Source organism: Rhinatrema bivittatum, chromosome 13 (assembly GCF_901001135.1).
Source record: "Rhinatrema bivittatum chromosome 13, aRhiBiv1.1, whole genome shotgun sequence".
NCBI lineage: Eukaryota > Metazoa > Chordata > Amphibia > Gymnophiona > Rhinatrematidae > Rhinatrema > Rhinatrema bivittatum.
Window position 1 is genome coordinate 8,600,163 of NC_042627.1, and position 22,663 is coordinate 8,622,825.

Below are 22,663 nucleotides of genomic sequence, written 5' to 3' on the forward strand. Positions count from 1 at the left end.
TAAGTGCAGTATCATTTGGGGGGTGAGTGCCTCAGCGTCGGCCCAGTTTTCCGCCCTCCCAGGCCGGATGGAGAAGGAGCAGGGATGCTAGTGCTTGTCTTGCATTGGGAAATTTGTGAGCCACTCGTCTCAAAAGTAGGGAAGTGCTCGGGGGAGAGTTCTGAGGCCCCTGCTTTGTTATTGATAGGGCCGGCTTCCTCCTCCCACGTGGCCAGCAGGGCTCGGGGATTTGTGGCAGGAACAGCCACCCATTTTAGGTGTAGGGCTGTCTGAGCAAATGTCCCCTGCGCAGCAACCAGGCCAATTTTTGGATCCTCCTCATTTATCTCTGGCCTGGGAAGGGAGCAAACAAAGATCTCGTTACCTCTTCAGGTGCTGCTGCTTTAGGGAATTTAGCACAGAGTTTTTTGTTTTCTTCAGCAGGCTTATTGTGCCATTCAAAATCCTGATGAAGGAATTCAAGAGATTTTTTTTCTCAAGTCTTTGCTGATTGGTAATCACAAAATTAACTTGGGGGGCCTATGAATCGAGGGATGCCTTTCTCCCTTGGAGCAAGGAGACTTTTTTTTTTATTGGAGGATCCAGATGAATTAATAGATAAAGGCATGGATTTCTTGAAAGAGGGGGAATTGCCCTCTGAGAGAAGATGACTTAGTAATTGGACTCTTCCATCCTGACAACTTCAAAGGAGAAAGCAGTAGAGACTCCTGAGCGGCTGGACCGGATGGTATACACCCCCGGGTTCTGAAGGAACTAAAAAATGAAATTTCAGATCTATTAGTTAAAATTTGTAACCTATCATTAAAATCATCCATTGTAACTGGAGGGTGGCCAATGTAACCCCAATATTTAGAAGGGCTCCAGGGGCGATCCAGGTAACTATAGACCAGTGAGCCTGACTTCAGTGCCAGGAAAAATAGTGGAAACTATCCTAAAGATCAAAATCACAGAACAGATAGAAAGACATTGTTTAATGGAATAGAGTCAGCATGGCTTTATCCAAGGGAAATCTTACCTTACAAATCTGCTTTAATTTTTTGAAGGGGTTAATAAACACATGGATAGAAGTGAACCAGTAGATGTAGTGTATTTGGATTTTCAGAAGGCGTATGACAAAGTCCCTCATGAGAGGCTTCTAAGAAAACTAAAGTCATGGGATAGGAGGCGATGTCCTTTCATGGATTACAAATTGGCTAAAAGACAGGAAACAGAGAGTAGGATTAATTGGTCAATTTTCTCAGTGGAAAAGGGTAAACAGTGGAGTTCCTCAGGGATCTGTACTTGGACTGGAAAGGAATATGATGAGTGAGGTAATCAAATCTGCAGATACAAAATTATTCTGAGTAGTTAAATCACAAGCAGATTGTGATAAATTGCAGGAGGACCTTGTGAGCCTGGAAAATTAGGCATTCAAATGGCCAATGAAATTTAATGTGGACAAGGTCAAGGTGATGTATATAGGGAAAAATAACCCATGTTGTAGTTGCATGATGTTAGGTTCCATATTAGGAGCTACCATCCAGGAAAAAGATGTAGGTGTCATAGAGGATAATACATTGAAATTGTCTGCTCAGTGTGCTGCAGCAGTCAAAGAAGCAAACAATGTTTAAGAATTATTAGGAAGGGAATGGTGAATAAAACAGAAAATGTTATAATGCCTCTGTATCGCTCCATGGTGAGACCACACCTTGAATACTGTGTACGGTTCTGGTCACCGCATCTCAAAAAACATATAGTTGCACTGGAGAAGGTGTAGAGAAGGGCGACCAAAAAGATAAAGAGGATGGAACAGCTCCCCTATGAAGACTGCTGAAGGGGGATATGATAGAGGTCTTTAAAGTCATGGGAGGTCTAGAACAGGTAAATGTGAATCAGTTATTTACTCTTTCTGATAATAGAAGGACTAGAGGGCACTACATGAAGTTAGCAAGTAGCACATTTAAAACTAATTGGAGAAAATAAAATTTTCACTCAATGCACGATTAAGCTCTGGAATTTGTGGCCAGAAGATGTGGTTAGTGTAGCTGGGTTTGGAAAAGTTCTTGGAAGAGAAGTCCATTAACTGCTATTAATCAAGTTGACTTAGAGAGTAGCCACTGCTATTACTGGCATTAGTAGCATGGGATCTGCTTAATGTTTAGGTACTTGCCAGGTTCTTATGGCCTGGATTGGCCACTGTTGGAAACAGGATACTGGGCTTGATGGAATCTTGGTCTGACCCAGTATGGCATGTTCTTACGTCAAAGTGCTTCGTAAGACTGCCAAGCTCTCTACTGTATCTGTTCCACAGGAGCAATGTTTGATCCTGTTGCCCAGGTTGGATGTGCTGGTTTCATCAGTTAAAAGAAGGACTACCATCTCTGTTGAAGGTGGAACTTCTCTTAAGGATCCTCAGGGCAGAAAGATTGATATTCCTCTAAAACATGTTTACTTCTGCGTTAATGGCACAGATTGCCATTTGTGGTGGCATGGTAGCTGAAGCTTTTCTGTGCTGCATATAGCAGCTCCCTGAAGGCGAAGAGACTTCACATCTGCAGTCTGAAGTGGTTTTCATGGCAGATATCATCTATGATCTTATTAGAATTTTGTCTCACTTGGTTGCTTCTTCAGTATCAGCAAGGAAGCTCTTGTGGCTAAGGCATTGAGTGCGGACTCTTGGTTGGTCTGTGTAAACTTCCTTTTAAGAGGAAACATTATTTGGTTAGGATCTAGCTCAACTGGTGAACGAGATCTGGGAGATCCCAAATCTATCTAACTACCTGAGGATAAGGGTTGTACATTTTATCAGCCCAGCAGAGAACAGGCTCAGTATCATAATGCCAGAAGGTACAAGACTGGTATACAGTCTTTCTTTGTCCTTTCATTTAAGGGCAGGAACTAGGTCGTTCATGGCTTGAGAGTCAACACCAGGCTTTAATGCCTCCTCTGCGACTGGTAGAGCTTTCCAGTGAAGCAAGGCAGGTTCACTCGCCGGTGTTGCCTATAAGTGGTTACCTACAGCAATTCCATCAGGAGTAGACCCACATAACTGGGTATTAGAGGTTATTCCGCATGGTTATGCTCTGGATTTATCTGATTCAGTTCCTGATGCCTTTATGGTTTCTCCTTGTGCCTTGACCCCCAAAAGGGTGGCAGTTCAGGCCACACTACAGAAGATGCAACTATTAAAGGCAGTGGTTCCTGTGCCTCCAGAAGGTTGAGGCTGAATGGTTGGTACAGGCCGATTCTCGATCTAAAGAAGGTAAACAGCAGCCTTTGTGTCTCCCATTTCAGAATGGAGACTCGCTAGTCAGTTCTTGTGGCAGTTCAGAAAGCAAATTTCTTACTTCTCTGGATCTGTCAGAAGCATATTTCCACATCTTGATAAGGGAGGGTCATCAGAGATTTCTTTTGTCTTTGTATTCTAAATCAACATTTTCAGATTAGGGCACTTCCCTTAGGGTTGACCATGGCTCCAAGAATTTTCACCAAGGTAATGGTGGTAGTAACTGCATGGCTGCAGAAAGAAGGCATTTATGGTTCACCCTTATCTGGATGACTGGCTTATAAGGTCTAAATCTTATCAAGAAGATTTCAGAGCTTCTGACAGTTGTCCAGCAGTTCAAAACCTTGAGCTAGGTGATGAAATTTTAAAGAGCATCCTCCTTTCCTCTCAATCTCTGGAATATTTGAGGGTTTAATTTGACACACAGGTCGAAATTTTTTTTTCCTGACTCCAGAAAGAGTTGCCAAGATATTAGACCAAGTATAGAGGTTTTTGCTCCTAAGAGCCCCCAGCGTTTGGGATTATCTATAGCAATTAGGGACAATGGTTGTCACCTTGGATCTTGTTTCTTGGGCCAAAGCCCACATGCATCCCCTGCCAATCGTGCTGCTCTCTCATTTGGTTACCCCAATCTCAAGATTACAAGCAGAGTCTCCCTCTCACGCCTATGGTGAAGGAGCATCTAGTTTGTTAGGCTACATCTCAGAATTTGTTAAAGGCCATGAATCTGGAACCTTCCTCATGGGTCTTGATCACCATGGATGTGAGTCTGTAAGGCTGGAGGGCACAATTTCAGGATCAGGTAGCTTGACCTGAGCCCCGAGCCCTTAATCAACAGGCTGGAAATGAGGGCAGTAAGATTAGTCTGTCTGCACTTTCTTTCCTTGTTAAGAGGAAAGGCGGTCTGATAATTCAAGCAGTGGTGTATGTGAACAAACAAGGAGGCATGCAGAGCCCAGGGATGTCTGAGAAGTCTACTGGACAGAAGAGAACCTCGTTAAGCTATGAGCAGCACATATTGCGGGATAAGAGAACAATCAGATGGACTTCCTCAACAGGAACCTATTGGATCCAGGAGAATGGAAATTTGTTCAAGCGGCATTGCAGATGATACTAGACTACTGGAGTCTTCCTCAGGTGGATTTCATGGTAACCCACAAGAATGCCAAGGTCCACCGGTTCTTCAGTCGTCAAAGGGAAGCCAGATCCAAGGGCATAGATACTCTAATCCAGCCATGTCCAAGAGGGGTCTTGTAGTATGTGTTTCTACCATGGCTCTTGATAAGAAGAATGTTGAGAAGGTTGGAGAAGGAACCAGTTCAGACTGTCTTGATAGTTCCGGACTGGCCAAGAAGATCCTGGTATGCATATCTAGTAAAACTGTAGGTAGATTGTCCACCGAGGTTCTTTTAGATGAGGTCTTCTAACTTGGGGACCATTCATCATGGAGGACCCGTCTCCTTTTTCAGTTACAGCCTGCCTGGCTCTTGAGAGGTTACGTTTGCAAAGAAGAGGATACCCTTCCTCCGTAATTTCTACTTTGTTGAAAGCCCATAAGAGGTCTACCTCTGTGTCTGATGGCTCTTTGAAGCATGCTGTAAGGAGTAGTCAGTTTCTCTGTGGAAAGTGGATAACTCTTCCATTTAAGCCTTCCTCCAATAGAGTCTGGATAAAGCTTTGGCACTGAATTCACTAAAACTTCAGATTGCTGTGATTTCCTGTTACTGAGGTAGAATACGAGGTCTGTCAGTAATGTCCCATCCTGACTGTTCACTACCTTCATAGGGTAAAAAGACTGCGTCCCCTCTAAATCCAGTAGTTCCTCAGTGGGATCTTAATTTGGTTCTCAAAGTTCTAGTTTCTTCCCATTTTGAGCTCTTGAAACAGGTATTTAAGGATTTGCCCTCTAAAGGCTTTGTTTTTTATTTCAATCTGTTCTGCTAGATAGATTATGGCGCTGCAAGCTTTGTCCTATAGAGATCCCTTTCTGATGTTTTCTCCTGTGTCTGTATCTATTCGGCTGCTGCATTCTTTCTTACCTAAGGTAATTTTCTGTTTTTCATCTGAATCAGGCCATTTGTTTTCTAGACTTTTCCAGAGACAAGTGTCAGGATGTGAACAGGTCTTTGAGATTATTGGATGTCTGTCAAATTGTCCTAAGACATTTGGAAGTCACTGCTTACTTTCGGAAGTTAGATTATTCATGTTTGGAGGTCCTCACAAGGGCAAGGCTGCTTCCAAAAGTTACCTTGGCAAGCTGAATTAAGAAGACTACGTCTTTAGTGTATGTACCTCATGATTGTCTGGTCTAGTTGATTGTCCGAGCCCGAACAACCAAAGCTGTCTTCATCCTGGACCAGATTTGTAGCTATAATGCTTGAGGGTGTTTTTGTAAAGCAGCTATTTGGTCATCTTTACAGTCTTTCGTTAAACGTTACCATTTGGATATTTGGGCTTAAGAAGGCGCAGCCTTTGGGAATAGTGTCCTAAAAGCAGCCCTTGCTTCGCCCCTCCCAGACTAATTGGGCTTTGATACTTCCCACTTGTCTGGACTGGTGAAGCAGGATGAAGAGGAAGGAGAAATTTTCCTTCTTTGTTAATTTCCTTTCTTTTGGTTCTGCTATACCAGTCCAGAACCCTCCCAGAAAGGTAGGCTGGAGATGGCTGAGGAAGTGCTTTTTTTTTTTTTTTCTGTTCATGTGAATAGTAAGGAATACTTCTACACAGGAATCCTCAAAGGTATGTGGAAGTTTTTTTATCCATATTTTATTCCCTGTCTCCTAGTTAATGGAGAGGTGGTTCTATCAGAGGACCTGATTCTCAGTTTTTCACATTTCTGTGGGATGCGTTTAATGCTGCTGAGCAATGTTCTGGACTGCACCACGTGTAAGTAGCTGTGACGACATCGCAGAGAAAGCTGTGTTCTTTGCCTCCATCTGCTGATGTGGGAAACAACCCATTTGTCTGGACTGGTGTAGCAGGGCTAAACAAAATTAATAGGTAAGGAAAATTTCTCCTTAAGTGTTTGCTCATTAGTGATGGTGTTAATTAGCTGGAGGATGGATAGCCAGAATGAAATTAGGGAGCTCCTTCACCGTAGGGATTTTCATGTGTGATTGAAGAAATCCAGGCTCTATATAAGCCATGTCGTAGTAGGGCTTTGTGTTCAGCAGACGAGTGGAGCTACAGAAAGCCCTTAACAGGTTTTGTATGGTATCTTGCCTTGTGGTCAGGCAGATTCTCAGATTTTTGTCATGAATTAAGGAGATAACGGAGGCCTCCAAACTCATTTCACTAGTTATCCTTTCTCTTCCAGAATGGAACGACAGAAGAGGTCACATCAGAAGAGGAGGAGGAAGAAGACATGGGAGAGGTAATGAAAAGTGGTAGCATTTCTGTTTTGTGAAATAGTTCTATTAGTTCCGGATTCTTCTAGAATTGTGTTTCTAGATAATTAAGTGTGAGCACTTGAACAGGAGGAAGAAAACTGTATGTGCACACTAGTATTTCGCAGTGGGCGCCTGGCTTCAGAGAACCATGCCGAAATATTAACAAAAAGTGCTGCAGGGTGGGCCTGGCAGCTCTTCCCCCACCCCTCCTAACACTGCAACACAGGAGGTCCCAGTTTGGGTCTTCTGTCCACTGGGGTGCAGAGATAATACATGTAAACGTCCCTCCTTCCTGGCTGTAACTGTGACCAAACACAGATACTGGAAGAAACCAACTGTAGGCTAACGATATTGTTGTAACTTTGTAGAGTTCATCGGATTTGTGTAATGATGTTATTGATGAGTGCTGAGAGATAAGGGTGGGTCTGTGTGAACCTGGGAGCCCCCCTCCAGCCTATAATTCCCAGTGTGATTTATTTCTATGTTGGCATGGTAGAAAATAATCTAGGGGTAAGCAGTGGGTTTATGTGTGCCCAGGAAACTAATATATTAAAACAATGGGGAGAATGGGAACATTCAGTGACCTTTTTATTTTGGGGAGAATATCATCAGAATTTGAGATTTTTCCAAGCAAATATAGGGCTGGAAGAGAGTTCAAGGAGTCATGTTGGAAACATTGGCCTCTGTTGGAAACAGGATGCTGGGCTTGATGGACCCTTGGTCTGACCCAGCATGGCAATCTCCTCCCCCCTACTTGTAGGAAAGATCTGCTGTAACGCTGTTAAAATTCTGCTTCGTCAGGTTCCAGAGAGTGAACTGTGTAAGTTCCCTCCAGTCACATTTGGACCAGTTTTACCAGTTAGTTCAGGGGGTTTGTCTAGTCCATGTAGTGTATGTATGCGTGTGTGTGAGATCATTTGTGACATCACAATCCACGTGGACTAAGTGTGAGGTCACACGTGACTGCCTCGGTAACCTGGATTTTCCCAGAGATTGAGGAGAGCCTCGAGGATTGTGCTTGACTATTCAGATGTCTGCTGTGAAGCTGGGATGTTCTCTTGGTACAGTGGCTCTTTAGGAATCTCTTTCTGCTTCCTTGGCAGTGATATAATCTAGCTTTGTTATAAGTGAGAAAATGTCAAGTTCATGGATCATTTTGATCCTTCAGGACATTGAAGACTTGGATCATTATGACATGAAGGAGGAGGAGCCCGTGGATGGAAAGAAATCGGAGGATGATGGCATTGAAAAAGAAAACTTGGCCATTTTAGAGAAAATCCGAAAAAATCAGAGACAAGATCATCTGAACGTAAGTGTGGTGAGACATCCCCCGTCGTCGTGACTGTACGAACCTTCAGAGGGTACCACTGGCCGTAAGTGGGGAGCTTTGACAGGAGCTGAAGATGAGCAGGGAGTAAAAAACTGCAGGCAAAGTTTAAAAAAAAAAAAAAAAAAAGGCTAATCTTGAAAAACTAAGAGAGAATAGGCATGATCTTAGTAACTGTGCTGATTTTTAGTCCCAGCGTCTGTTCACGATTCAACATACCGGGTATCCTCATGTGCCCTTGCTAATACCTCCAGATCCTTTAGATTAGTGAATATATTGTGAGTTTGTAGTCCACTGATTTTTGTTTGGTTGTTGTCTTGACCTGGGTGTCATGTCCTCACTTGGGAGCATGTTCATATTCTCCAAATCCAGCTGCTGAGACTTGGTGTCGTGTACTTTCTGTGCACCAGTCGAGCTTCATCTAATGCTTTTTTTTGTGTTTCAGGGTGCAGTCTCTGGGTCAGTCCAGGCCTCTGACCGTCTAATGAAAGAGCTCAGGGACATTTACAGGTCGCAGAGTTATAAAACCGGTAAGGGAATTTTGTGCAGGTTTTTGTAATTGGTTTTGTGCTGTATATTTCAGCGCGGCTCACTGTGGCTGGCTAGAATGGGGAAAGATATATATTGAGGCCAATAATCAGCTGCTGGATGGCTTTTGAATATCGACCTCATTACGTATTTTATATAATGCTTCTCATTGAGTACCAGCTTTAACATTAGAATACTGCAGAAGTTTAACTGGGTTGAGAAGTGCCTGGAAGGCCCAAGCTGGGAGTAAGGACAGCATCATATTGGTTTCTGGGTGTGTACCCTGCAAATCAGGGAGGTAAATCACTGGCTCATGATCCTATAGGATTTGAACTCAGAATACCAGCGTTCTAGCTGCCTGCTTCCTGTGCTAAGGTGAATAAACTGCAGAACGCTTTTTTTGTTTTTAGCTTAAAACGTGAGTCGCACCATAAAGGCAGCTCAGATTTTCCCCTGGCTCGGTCCATTACCTTGACTGGGCTTAGAATTATCAAAAGAAAAATGTACTGCAAGGTGCCCTTGTGGCTTGGGCTGTGTCCCGTGGTGCAGAACACGTGGAGTCTCCTGAGGTCTCGTTCTCCGCACACTTGACGCGCTCCAGCCTGGGAAGGGAGGGAAGACGATTGCTGCTGGCCATCAATCAGCACTGAGAGGAAGTCCTTAAAAGTTTCAGAACTCTTGAGGTGGTGAAAGGGCCTTCCACCTATCAGTATTAGGAAATTGTTTGCTGTGCAACTCGAGACGAGGGAGTTTTATGTTCCAGAGGTGTGGAAATCGCTGGGCTGACCTGCTGATCTTGCAGTATCTCCAGCTCTAAAGAGCCTGTGTTCCCTCCCATAACTGGGGCCTCCAAACCCTGTCGAGGTTTACTGTAAAGGAGTCGCCCTGTTGCATGTGCAGGACCAGGCTGGAGGCCTGGTCCACCTTCAGTCCCACAGAGGGAGAGAGAGCTTTGTGGGGTGGGGGGGGCCTGTAGGGCAGGGGAGAGGCCTGAGGGTGGCACCAGCTGGGTTCAGGAGGCCCCCTACCTCTCCAGGAGAGGCAGCTCCTGTAATGAGAGTGGGACGCATACTGCTCAGGTAGGCAGCCAAGCTTGGGCTGAAGCTCTGTGTGGCTTTGTGCCTCCAGCCTGGGAAACGCTGCTCGGGCTCCCACACTTACTGCATGGGATATGATGAGCTTTGTCCTCCGTAGAGCATCCACTAGTCATGGTTTCCCCCACTTGTTTTGCAGGAATTTATTGTGTGGAACTTGTAAACGACAGCCTCTATGAGTGGCACGTTAAACTTCTCAAGTAAGTAAGAGGATATACATGTGAGCCTCTGAGCTGGGGGAGGGGGAGGGGAGGCGGTAATGGGAAGGCTTGAAGGTCAAAGGCCAGAGCCTCTAGGCCAGCCTTCCATGGACAGGTGGGAAACCTGCAAGCTCTTGCTGCTATTATAAATAATCATAGTTTCACGTCCTACCCCAGCTTACCCTGCAAAGCAGTCTAGACTTATGAGCCCCTGAGTGCTCGCTGACCTTTCTAGAAGAGTAGATGTAACCTCTCTGGGCAGGGAATAGGCGCAGTTTACCCAGTGTTTTAGGCCCATTAGCAGCATAGTGCAGAGCAGAGATCTGGGGCAAGTTCCTGGACTTGACTTGCCAGCTCTGAGATGGCTGGGATTCGGGGTGTGCATACACTGGCTATGGCTGGGATTCGGGGTGTGCATACACTGGCTACTGAGGACCCTCTCCACGATGGCCAGGTAGCTGCAGACGAAGGCTTGTGACACTGTGTAACGCTCTCACTGGGGCAGGTTGGAGTTGATCTGGCAGAACAGAGGAGTGGAAAGGAACTGCTGGGCCAGCAATAACAAGTTTCAGAGCTCTTGAGGTGGCGAAAGGGCCTTCCACCTATCTGTCCCTGGATGGGGGCCGGAAGTGCGAGCCTCACATAGCCGAAAGATCTGCTGGGCCCGTAGCCATCATGGGATTTGGAATTCTGGAATGAGAGATTGGGTGGGGGGTGGTTGCCGTTCTTCTCGCCACGCTTTGTGCTGATTGTTTCTGTAATTCGTAGGGTCGATCCTGGGGGAGTGGGTGGGGGGTGGTGGCCGCTCTTCTCGCCACGCTTTGTGCTGATTGTTTCTGTAATTCGTAGGGTGGATCCTGACAGCCCATTGCACAGCGACCTTCTGGTTCTAAAAGAAAAAGAAGGCATAGAATTTATTTTGCTCAATTTCTCTTTTAAGGTAAGGGAGGGGGGTTCCTGTTCCTTGCTGGCATGAACCCCGCTGCTCTCTGTACTGCATATGTATCCTGTAGACATGAAATGGGGGGCAAATTCCCAGAGTACCCCGGCCCTCAGTGTTGGCACCAATGCTTTGCAAGGCTGTGGCCTTCCTTATACTGTAAAGAGGGGGGGGGGGGGGTGCATGGGTGCTCTGCTGACATTTTTCTCCGTTTCCCAATAAAAGATTTTGTGTTGTGTTGTTTCTGTCCAGTGACGATGGCTTAGAGACATGAAGCCACGTTCTCTCTGCTCATTACATCACTGGACATTTACCAACATTTTGCTCGCCTCTGAAGAAAGGGACCTGTGTGGTCTTCTAAAATTCAAGTGCAGCGTCGCCAGTAGGAGAAAAGGTGGAGCCTCCAAGGAAGCTTCTCTTCTCTTTTGGGAGCAGTGTTCGTCCTGGCCAAAGGTGGATTGGTTACAAGCTCCGACACCTTTATATTGGACCTGAAGGTGGCGACGTACGTGAGCTTTCGAGATCATGTAGGGTCCCTTCTTCGCCATGGCAGCTTTTACCTTCCCGAGCGGGGACGGTAAAAGTCACAGCTCATGAAGAACCAAAGGGTCCCCTCCGTCCTAAGACTGCAGGTGTTTCTTCCACCATCTGCACAAACTCTTTCACCTCTCGTACCCTTGATTAAAGCAAGCGGAGCCCTCCCCCCTTTTTATTTTTTCCTGTGTTTCTTCACTAAGGCGTCCCCTTATATTCTCCGACCGAAACCAACCGCAAAGAGTAAATCCCTGCAAGTCTGCGAGGAGGACCAGTTACCTTCCTGCTAGCAGCTCTGTGTGCCCCTCTCTTAACCAAACTGCATGAGGCCAGCCCCGGAAATAACTGTAACTCGTCCCAGATGGAGGGGAGCTGCAGGAATAGACGTTTTTTTGAAAGATTCATGCTGTTTCTGCTTGTGAATTTGTATTGTGAAGTAGTTTTTAACTCTTCTTCCAGGATAACTTCCCTTTCGATCCTCCGTTTGTGCGAGTGGTATCCCCTGTCCTGTCAGGAGGGTAGGTTTTTGAAGCCTTGGATGTGATATTTGTATGCTTTCCTGGATTGAGATCAATAAGGCTCCTGGTTTTACAGAATCCATTTTTGACTAAGTTCAGTAGTATTTATTGTCTATACAAAACTTAAGAGATACCTAGAAGATCTAGAGCCCTAAAAATAAAGTACTTTTTGGGACTGATGGTATAGGGATACAGAGCTTATCCTATCCTGGACTGAATGGCTTGGGGTTGGAATAGGGAGCTGGAGCCTTTCACCTCTAAGATTCGATGGCTGAGGGGACTGGCACAGCAGTTTTCATCTTGAGGACTAGATGGCTTGGGATTAACATGGAGTACAGATCCTGGTTCTCAATTGCAAGTTGAATACTTGCTTTGAGTGATGGCAACTGATTATTGCTGTCTAAAAGCCATGCGATGACCTAGGAGGGTACGTTTCAAAAGGATTTGCATGCTTACAACTGGGTTGTACATGCGTAAATGCATTTTTGGAAATGGCTATGAGATTTGCTATTGAATCGTCAATAGATTTTATGCGTGAAAGTGCACTTGAGCGCAGAAATGGGCTTTTGAAAATTGCTACCATATGGGTTGCATGCATAAATCCTTTTGAAAATGACCCCCGTGCGAAACAGGTTGATGGTTTCCATCCAGTTCATGGCTGACAGGTGCTCACCTCATTAAAACCATCCTGATGAGCGCCTTTAGTGGTAGGCTAGCATTTGAATGAACATGGGAGACGGCCGGGGGTTGAGGAAGGCTGAATGGGCTTTGTGGAGGAAGCGTGCACTGCTGCTGCCTGAGCCGCATCGATCCAACCTTTCCGCCTGAGCGCTAGATTTACTGGAAGACTTCAGAAAGAAGTAGAACCTAGAACCCGATCTCTGCATCCAAACTTGGTTGATGAGGGGGGGGTGGGGAAATAGTTTGGTTGCCTTGTTAGTCCGTTTGCTAATCTAATTCTACACATACAAGCAAGGTGAGATCTTTCCATTGGGTTGACTTAATATGTTTTATCTCCTGCACTTTGACCTTTTTATCTTGTTGATAGAAAGTGGACGAGTGGATATCGTGAGAGAGTTAATAACAGGACATTTTTTTTGACACCCAACCGGTGTATCTGCTTAATGATTATATCTTTGGTTGAGGTACTCTCGTAAAATAATAATTGTATGTACAGTGCCTCGGTAAGGTCTTCACATGCTTATACATTTTTCACATTCTGCTATCTAAAAAATACAAAATAAAATGCATTACAGTAGGAGGGTTTTTATTGGGTTTTTGGTTTGTTTTTTTTACTGACTGGCACAACATATTCCATATTTTCATCATGAAAGAGAAATTTTCCAACAGTCATTACTGAAAAGAATAAAAAGCCAAAAAGTCTTGATTACACAGGGCTTCGTACCCTTTGTCATGGCAAACCCAAAGTAGCTCCATTTCAAAACATTGGCTTTAAGGCCCATAATATAAATAGAGCCCACCTGTGTCCGGTTACAGGAGCTGAGCTGATTTAAACACTCCTGGATGAAGAATCGGAGCGGTTTCTGCTGAGTGATGCAAAGGTCAAATCATACTGAACCAAGGAGCTGCTGAAGGATATCCAGGATAACGTTGTTCAAAGGTACAGACTGAAGGAAGCCAATAAGAAACTTTCAGTGTTTGGATATGTAAAATAGTTATAGCCCACCTATAGTAACTGTCACATGACTAAAATGAACATCACATACTGACCGTTCATAATACAACTGAAATGCTTCTTGAAATTAAAAAAAAAATCAAGTTTCTTCCAAAACAACCTAAAATCCATCATAATTTGAAGCTCTTCTGACAAACTGTCAGAAGGACTGGCAATGGATGGTGCATGGTAGGGATTGGCTGCCTAAAAAACTTCATCCCGTTTTATATTTCATTTTCAGAAGGGGGAGAGCCCCAGTTGTCGTTTCATTTTAATGTTTTATTTTGTTTCTGTCCCTTACAGAAATGAAATAAAACATTTAAAAATTTCAAAAAATTACCAAAAGAAAAAAAAATAAAACGGGGCCTCTACAGGCCCCCATGCATCCCTTCCCCTCCTCCCAAAAAGTCTTGAAGCAGGGAACAAACCCGGCCCCCGTTTTACCCTATCCACAATAGTGCATCGTAGGCGGGCAAGAGGGATGGCCAATTGCCTCCTGACCCTAGCTCGTCTGATCTCAGGGTTGAAGCGCTGGGAAAAGTGCGAAAAGTGGAATATAAATCTAAATAAATAAATAATTTGATGGCGCTGGTCAACCCCGAAACCCGGTGCCATGTTGTGAGGTAAAGTGGCGCCATTTTCTTATTCGGCCACATGTTTGAGGCATGTTAAACATATTTGGCCTCCACTGCGACTCCCAGTTCCATCTTGGGATCTGAATTTGGTTTTGTCCTTCCTAGTGGGATCTCAGTTTCTGCCCCTGGAGTGTGTTTCGCTGATTGGTTACATCGAAGACAGTCTTCCTTATTGCGGTCTGTTTCTGTTCTGAGGATTTCGAAGTTGAATGTGCTGTTGTGCAGAGAGGCCTTTCTTTTGATATCAAAGGATATGGTTCAGATTTATACAGTGTTTTGGTTTTTTTTTTCTGAAAATGGTTTCAAATTTCCATCTGAATCAGTCAATTTACCTTCATTCAGACTGAGGTCAGATGGTGAGGAGGACCGAGTTCTGTGACCCTTGGACGTCAAGAGACTTCTTTTGAGATATCTCAGGGTTATTCGGGCCTTCCGAAGGCCTGATCATCTTTTTGTTCTGTTTTGGTGGATTGCGGAAAGGTGACGAAGCCTCCAAGGCTACAGTGGCGTGTTGGATTAAGGATGTAATTAGAGCGGCCTGTGTGGATTTCAGCACTCTCTTGCCTAAACAGGTGTGAGCTCATGCCACCAGGGTTCAGGCTGCTTCTTGGGCAGACTTTTGTTTGGTATCTCCCTTGGAGATCGGTAAGGCAGCCACTTGGTCTTCCTTGTGTACCTTTTCTAAGCATTACTGCTTAGATGTCAGATTCAGAGACAAAATCTGCTTCACCTCAGAGGTTTTGTGAGGGGCTTGACCAGTGTCCTACCCTATTCAGAAGTAGCTTGGGTACATCCCACTAGCCTAGGCTGATCTGACTAGATGACAAGAAAGGTGAAATCACTTCTTACCTGATCCATTTCGGTTCCTTGAGTCCAGTCAGGCCAGTCCAGGACCCTTCCCTGTGTTGCCATGTTTTTTCAGTGAATTGGCGATGAACAGCAGAAAAAGGAAAGAATTGAGAAGCTGGATATAGCCTTATCTGCAGGTGAATTGTAGCTTCTGATTGTGAAACTTTTATATCTTAACGTCCTTGTTCTTCTGGAAGTGCACTGGTTAAAAAAAAATAACAGGTTTTTAAAAAAACAATGGGCGATATCCTAGATTGTTTCAATTAAGGGAGTCTGCAGATAGCTTGTAACAGAAATACTGGCAGGCTGGTGTTAGCACAGATGCATAGAAGGAGTGACATCAGCGAGTCTGTCTCCATCTGCTGGTTAGGGAGTGTAAGTAACCCAGTGGTCTGACTAGACTCGAGGAAAGAAAATTATCAGGGGAGAACTAACTTCCCCTTTTTTGTTCTTGATGCCAAGCAATGTGTGGCGTAAAACAAACACCGAACACCCTGCCTACCGTAAAGCATACTGGTAGCAGAATTATCATGTGGTGGTGGTGGTTTGCCGCAGAGAACAGGGAGACTTGTGAAGATAAAGAAAAAAGGTGGATGGTGCAAAGCGCAGGTAGATCCTGGAGGAAAACCTTTTCCAGTCTGCCGCAGACCTGGGACTGGAGAAAAGCTTCACTTTCCAGCAGGACCATCATCCTAAGCACAAGGTCCTCGAGTGGCCTGAAGCCAATAGAAGATCTGTGGCAAGACTTGAAGACTGCAGTCCACAGCTGATCCCCCCAGCCGACGTGAAAGAGCTTGAGCGCCTCTGACAAGAAGAATGGGCAAAAACTGCACCATCCCACTGTGCGAAATTGGCAGCCACTTGTCTTAAACGACTCATGGCCGCTATTATTGCAAAAGGGGCTTCCACCCCCAAGTATTGAGTCAAGGTGACTTACGAAGACTTTATTTTTTTTCATTCTTCATTACTATTGGAATATTTCTATAATTATCATGTAGAGTACGTTGTGTAGATCAGTAAAATACACTTCTAGTGTAATGTATTCTTTTAGACTGCAGATTGTGGAAAAATGTACCGGATGTGTCTAAGGCAGCTTATAAACATTTTACCTGGACGGGGAGGGGACGTCCTTCTGAAAGCACTTAACTTGGGCTTTTTTCATGATGGGGGGGGTTGGAGAGCCTTTCACAGAGGTGGAGCCCCCTGGGAGTGGACAGGGATCGGAAGGTGCCCTCGGCGAGGCTGAGCTTCTGTCAGCTCGTGGAGTTTCCCTTTAAAAACAACTTGGCAGCAAGTGGAGAAATGCAGGTACTCTGCACCTACTTTGAAAATCTCCACGCCTGCTGTCATTTCATCTGGATAAAAAAAAAAAAAATGCGTGGGTCTGTGCTGGCAATTTTCAGAGGGGCATTTTACATGAATGCACCCACATGGAAAATGTTCCTTATTGCCACCTTCTGTATTTTGCGCTGCTGCTTGCAAAGAGTATTGCTGAGCGACAGTCTTGTGTTCCAGGTACGTTCTGGGCGGAGGTGCACTGTGCATGGAGCTCCTTACAAAACAGGTACGGTTTAATTTGCAAATGTTACTTTTTCCCAGCTAAATTGATAAGTGGGATCATTTCTAGATTGTATGGTCTCGCTGCGTCTACTGTTGGCTTACTCAATGGTGCGTCTGCCTTTTTAGATAAGCAAGGACTGGGGATTAGCCTGCATTTTAGCAGATCATGGGTGTTGTAAAGCTTGAGGTCACGTTTAAAGCCCTGCCGAGAGAGCCACATCACTGGCTATTTTTACCTGGTTATCGTTTTTTTGGGTTTTTTTTAGGTGGGTTTCAAGCAAACTCAATTGGCCTGGTTTTCAGCTGACAATTTACCTAAACCTAGCCGATCAAAATACGACCAGCTAGATTTTGGATTGCAATTTGTGGGGCTGGGGTTCTCCACCTAAACTTAACCAGTTAGTTACTAAAGAGGAGAACCCAAGAAGGGCCATGCTGGATGAGGGCAGTGATCCATCGAGGCCAGCATCCAGTCTCTTGGAAGTACCCTCATGATCCTAGTGGAGAAGCCCAATTCTTGTTGCTTATTCCAAGAAATTAGAAGTGGTGACTTTTCAGATGTATCTGGCTACTAGTTATGAATGGCTCTGGCTATCTTTAGCCAGTTAACCATACTAAATGCAATTAGCTGACTAAAGATAGCCTTAGCCAGTTAGATTATGTGACCAGAGTTGTTTGGCAGAATTTAACTGGTTAAGGCTGAAATTCCATGCTTGCCTGCTAAATTACAAACTGCCCAGGAACGCCTCCAGAGCCAGTCCTTTTCTGATCCACCCTGTGAATTTAAACAGACAAATCAAGCCAGTCAACGGGAGAAAACTGTCAAAGCTGGAGGTTTAACTGGTTAACTTCCAAAGTTAGTCGGGCAAATGTTTTGGAAATTGACTTCTAGGTAAATCCTAAACAACCAGAGAAGTGTAGATTTGGGATAGGGAACATCCTGCAGATATTTATCTCTGTCACAATTAATCTGCATGGAACACATTTTTCTCCTGATTTGATCTGAAACCAGGTCTGGCTTTCAGTGTAGCCAACAAGTGGGTCTTAGATAAGTCTATGCAGATATGTCTCATGACTATCTCGTATGGACATCCTGACAAGCAGATCTAACTGAGGGTTTCCAGGGCCACTGGATTAGTTTGTGTCCAGGCACAGCAAGTCAAGTCGAATTTTGGGCAGATGAATAAGGATTATGATGTTATCACTTACTAAATTTCCCCCTAGATAATAGAGAATTCAGCCAAACTTTGATGCCCTCTAGAGCTCTGATTAGATTCTCTGGGATCTGTAGAAGTGCCAGCAGTATGTTTAAAAAAAACCAAACCCAGGAGGCTGGAGGACCATTTAAAACTGCCTAGGAATAGGGCTTTCCTGTAGGCCCACCACATGATCAAAGCATCTTCTCCCTGGAGCAGCAGCTCTGCAAGTGCATCTGGGGAATGCTTTGGTTCTTCAGATGAGCCGTGGTTCAGAGAATAAACCTTTTTATTTATTTTGAATGAAGCCGTGTACACTCATTCTTGTATTTGAATAGTGTATATTAGTGGACAGCAATGGAGAGAAGCTGAGAGAGGGTCTGAATTAAATGCTTGCTCCAGTTTTGCAAGTAGAAGAACTTGAAGAAGAAAACTGAACTTCCTTAAGCTTGGAGCAGTCCCCCGAGCAGAGTCCCACGTTTCTAACCACATTTAGACCTTTAGTAGGAAGTCCAGGGGTCAAGGCTAAATCAAAGCCCAGAAGGAGGCCCAGGGCAGGTAGCAGGGAAGCTGAGGGAGTGGGACCCTGCTCGTTGGTAGATGGACTTTCAGCTGCTTTTGTAATGGGAAGGAGAGCAGACTGAATATTCTCGTATCCAGTGACCTCCAAAGCACCTACAGTAATAAGACCTAAATTATTATTCTTTCATTTTAATGCAATTTAAAACCAAACGTACATATGAGTTTTAAAAGGTTGCCTCTGTAGATGTCTGTTTTGCCCTGACAGATTTTGGAAAGCGACTGGCAGGCTGGATTCCGTGTTTTTGTTTACCGTTAAAAAAAAACCACAAACAAATGAGCATATTTCCTTCTCTTGTCTTTGCCGCCTAGAGAGCAGATAACTGCGCTGATGCGAGTTGGATGTTTGGGGTGTGCCGGTAGGATCTAAGCAGTGCTCTTTTCCTCTCCCCTCAGGGCTGGAGCAGTGCTTACTCGATAGAATCGGTCATCATGCAGATAAACGCCACCCTAGTCAAGGGCAAGGCCAGAGTCCAGTTTGGAGCCAACAAGGTGAGCTCACATTTTGTTCTTTCTTCCTTGTTAGATGTCAGAATTGCTGCATCACCTCTGCGTCACGTAACTAAATCATTTTATTTATTTAACTTTTCTTGATTTCAGTTTTGTGGTCTGCTCTAGATGAAGAATTTGTATCAGTTGTGTTTTTATGTTGTTTTATGTGTGTATAATATGTGCATCGCCTAGCACTATGCCTGTAGGTGATTTTATAAATTGTGATGCATCTAAATCTTCTTGGGGGTTGGTTTTTGACTTGATGAATACAATTGTAGGTGTGGTTTTAATTGTATTTGGTTTGTTCCTTGACCTGGCAGTTTTCTTCTCCTCCCAGCTCAGTTGGAACAAGGACTGGGGAATTTCCCCTGTTTTGCATCCCTCCCCAGCCACCTTGCCTTCGTCTGGTCATTGCAGTGAGAGTCCTGGGCTCCTTCCAGAACCCTGCAATCGCAGGTCCTGAATCTGACCACCAGGTGTCACCTTTGAGTGATCATTTTGTAAAGCTTTTCAATCCGGCTCCCTGCAAGGTGCTTAGAATCAGTTTGATTTATTCAGCCATGATAAGGATCTTGATTTTATTGCTACTTCCAGAGTTTTTTTTTGCCTTGATTTATTTTTCTGAATTATTTAGTTCTATTTTCTTGATTTTTACTATGGTCTGTTTTAGGCTACAAAGTAGCTATGGTGTGTTTATCATATGTTATATAGTAGCTATGAATTTTATTGTAACTTTTTTTTTTTTTTTTTTTTTGTAAACTGCCTTGATTTTATTTGAAAGGCAGTATAACAAATTATTGAACTAAGCTAAATATCATGACACCTTCCCAGCCTTTAGGCGAAAATCTCTGGGTCAAAATGACCCCTCCCCAGTACCTGTTTGATGTATTTTCCACCTTCAGTTCTGATGTAAACCGGTATGATGTGTCCACTAATACCGGTATAAAAAAAAGCTTTAAATAAATAAATAAAATAACCGGCAGAAAGGAAGGTAGCTAGCTAATACTGTGCCTCTGCATTGCAAACACAAATATTTTTCTAATTGTTTAAATCAATTTTGGGGGTTTTTATCTTGCCTTTCCAAAGGATGCTCAAGGTTGCCAAATTCTGAAAGCCTCAAATATCCAGGCCAGAGAAGAATCAGCTTCTGCTTGCTACATACAGTGCTATGCACCAGCACAGTTTCAAAGTTGCATCCATCGCCATGGCACTGCCTGTGGGTGCCAAGATCTTAAATCCAGCCCTGCCCACAAAGTGGATCGATCTACCCCAGGATGTGTTACTTCATTTGGAAACTCAAAATACCCTCCACTGGGAATTTTCCAGTCTTTTTTTTGGGATGGTATAACCTAAGAAAATGAATTTCAATGCTAGAAATTCTACCACTTCAGAAAATAATGTAGTTATATGTCCATGCTAGCAAATTGATGTAATTTGGGGTCATTTCATAAAATGATTGCTTGTAATATTTGCTTCCAAATACCTAAAACAAAATGTCTTCATTCATCAGATGGGAAACTGTGCTTATATTGGTACCAGAGCATATCTATTCGACTGATATGTAGTGTTATTTAACTCATATTAATCTTCTTGCCCAATATTCTAATCATTAAGGTGAGGCTTCATAATCCATCAGCAAATAGGGATATCTTCTGATATGCTTTAGCACCTTGACTCCCTCAGTGCCTATATCAGTAAGAAGCTTTACTGTTCATGTCAATAAGTGGTGGTGATAGTCAGCCTTTCCTGTTTTTTGTTTTTTTTTTACATTTTTAAATTGCATATAAGATGTTAACACTAGTTCTTGGACTAGAAGCTTTGTGTTCTAGGGGGCCCAAGGTTTATGGGGGACTCCCTTAACGAGTGTAAGGATAATGGGAAGAAAAAAGAGCTGGTCTTCCCGCTTCCTAGCAATAGGAGCTCTCCCTCACCCCTAGCAGGGGAAGGGCGTGCAGCAGAGGCTGTGCTGCTCTCCATCCCTGTGGATGGCATTCTAGGCAGGCAAGTCTCTCGTTTTTATACCAGAAGTCCTCACCACTATTTTATTTTTCTGGTGGTTTTATCTTCTGGAAATGCATTATCATTTACCCAGGGCTCCGAGTTTACTGTGGTAATTTGAGTGTAGATTCTGAAGCACAGATTAGAAAATTCTGTGGTACAGTTTTTGGGATTCTGTATCAAATTTGCATACAAGTGCATGGAAAAAATAAAAAGGGCCTGAATTAGCACAAGTTAAAAACTTCTAAGCAGTAATGCCAATCATCAGGAAGACTATGGTCCATTCATGCATCTTTCATATTTATTCATTTTCCATCGACAAGTAGGGCTGAATTAGCTATGACGTGGGTGACGTCAGTCAGGGGCACCAAGCAGACCTCTCTCTTAGCTAATAGAGTTTTTTTTCTCTATTGAGCATGTGCAGGAATTTCTGCTTGAGCATTGCCTTGTGAATCTCCTTAGTCTTTTATCATCTGAGCAAGAGCACAGATGTGTATCTCATATTTTTCTAATTTTCTATACTTTTTTTTTCCTATTTAAAAGTTTCCTTGCTGCTTTAGCAGCCTCCCAAACTGCAATTTTCAGTGCTACCTAAAAAAAAAAAAAAAAAAAGAAGGTTTCTACAGAATGTTGGGAATTATTAGGAAGGGAATGGTGAATAAAACAGAAAATGTCATAATGCCTCTGTATCGCTCCATGGTGAGACCGCACCTTGAATACTGTGTACAATTCTGGTCGCCGCATCTCAAAAAAGATATAATTGCGATGGAGAAGGTACAGAGAAGGGCTACCAAAATGATAAAGGGGATGGAACAGCTCCCCTACGAGGAAAGGCTGAAGAGGTTAGGGCTGTTTAGCTTGGAGAAGAGATGGCTGAGGTGGGATATGATAGAGGTGTTTAAAATCATGAGAGGTCTAGAACGGGTAGATGTGAATCTGTTATTTACTCTTTCGGATAGTAGAAAGATCTTGTCCTCTCAACTGCCTCTACTCTTTGGTTTCAGCCCTTGCTCATCTTCACTTCTAACCCCATTCCATCCTTTCTTCTCTCCTCTCCCCTGTAAGCCTCTCCCTCCCACATTGTCACACCTCTGTTCCTCTCCCTTCTCCTCCTCACTCTTACCCACAGGTCGATACTGTAAGACCGCGGGAGAGCGGACGAACGCCCGCTCTCCTGGCGCGCGCACCGGCCCCTCGCCGGTGCGGGCGATTCAGTATTTAAATGAGGTGACGCGGGAAAAACGGGGAAAAGGAGGCGCTAGGGACACTAGCGCGTCCCTAGCGCCTCCTTTTTGTCAGGAGCGGCGGCTGTCAGCGGGTTTGACAGCCGACGCTCAATTTTGCCGGCGTCGGTTCTCGAGCCCGCTGACAGCCACGGGCTCGGAAACCGGACGCCGGCAAAATTGAGCGTCCGGTTTTCGGCCCGACAGCCGCGGGCCGAATTCAAATTTATTTTTTTTTTACTTTTGGGGACCTCTGACTTAATATCACTATGATATTAAGTCGGAGGGTGCACAGAAAAGCAGTTTTTACTGCTTTTCTGTGCACTTTCCTGGCGCCGGAAGAAATTAGCGCCGACCTTTGGGTTGGCGCTAATTTCTTAGAGTAAATTGTGCGGCTTGGCTGCACATTTTACTTACTGAATCGCGCGCGCATACCTAATAGGGCCCTCAACATGCATTTGCATGTTGAGGGCGCTATTAGGTGCCGCGGGTGGGCCGCGTGTTTTCCTCCCCTTACTGAATAAGGGGTAAGGGAAAACACGCGTCCAGAGCAGGCTGACAGTGCGCTCCGACGGAGCACACTTTACTGGATCGACCTGCCCGTGGGTAGAAAAAGTGCAGCTGACCGGCGGGTCTGCTGCAGCGGGAGCGAGCACGACAG

At 44.4% G+C, this 22,663-nt stretch overlaps 1 protein-coding gene across 2 annotated transcripts in view; it reads left to right on the forward strand.

Moving 5' to 3' along the window:
- Positions 1–22,663, forward strand: part of UBE2Q2 (ubiquitin conjugating enzyme E2 Q2) — a 39,577-nt gene that overhangs the window by 11,914 nt on the left and 5,000 nt on the right. The window contains exons 4-11 of one of the 2 annotated variants that reach the window (XM_029574335.1): positions 6,582–6,638; positions 7,823–7,963; positions 8,427–8,511; positions 9,743–9,803; positions 10,653–10,743; positions 11,737–11,795; positions 16,470–16,518; positions 18,686–18,781. In XM_029574335.1, coding sequence (XP_029430195.1) covers positions 6,582–6,638; positions 7,823–7,963; positions 8,427–8,511; positions 9,743–9,803; positions 10,653–10,743; positions 11,737–11,795; positions 16,470–16,518; positions 18,686–18,781 — 639 coding nt within the window. The remainder of the gene's footprint in view (positions 1–6,581; positions 6,639–7,822; positions 7,964–8,426; positions 8,512–9,742; positions 9,804–10,652; positions 10,744–11,736; positions 11,796–16,469; positions 16,519–18,685; positions 18,782–22,663) is intronic. The other variant, XR_003852308.1, reaches the window with a different exon arrangement.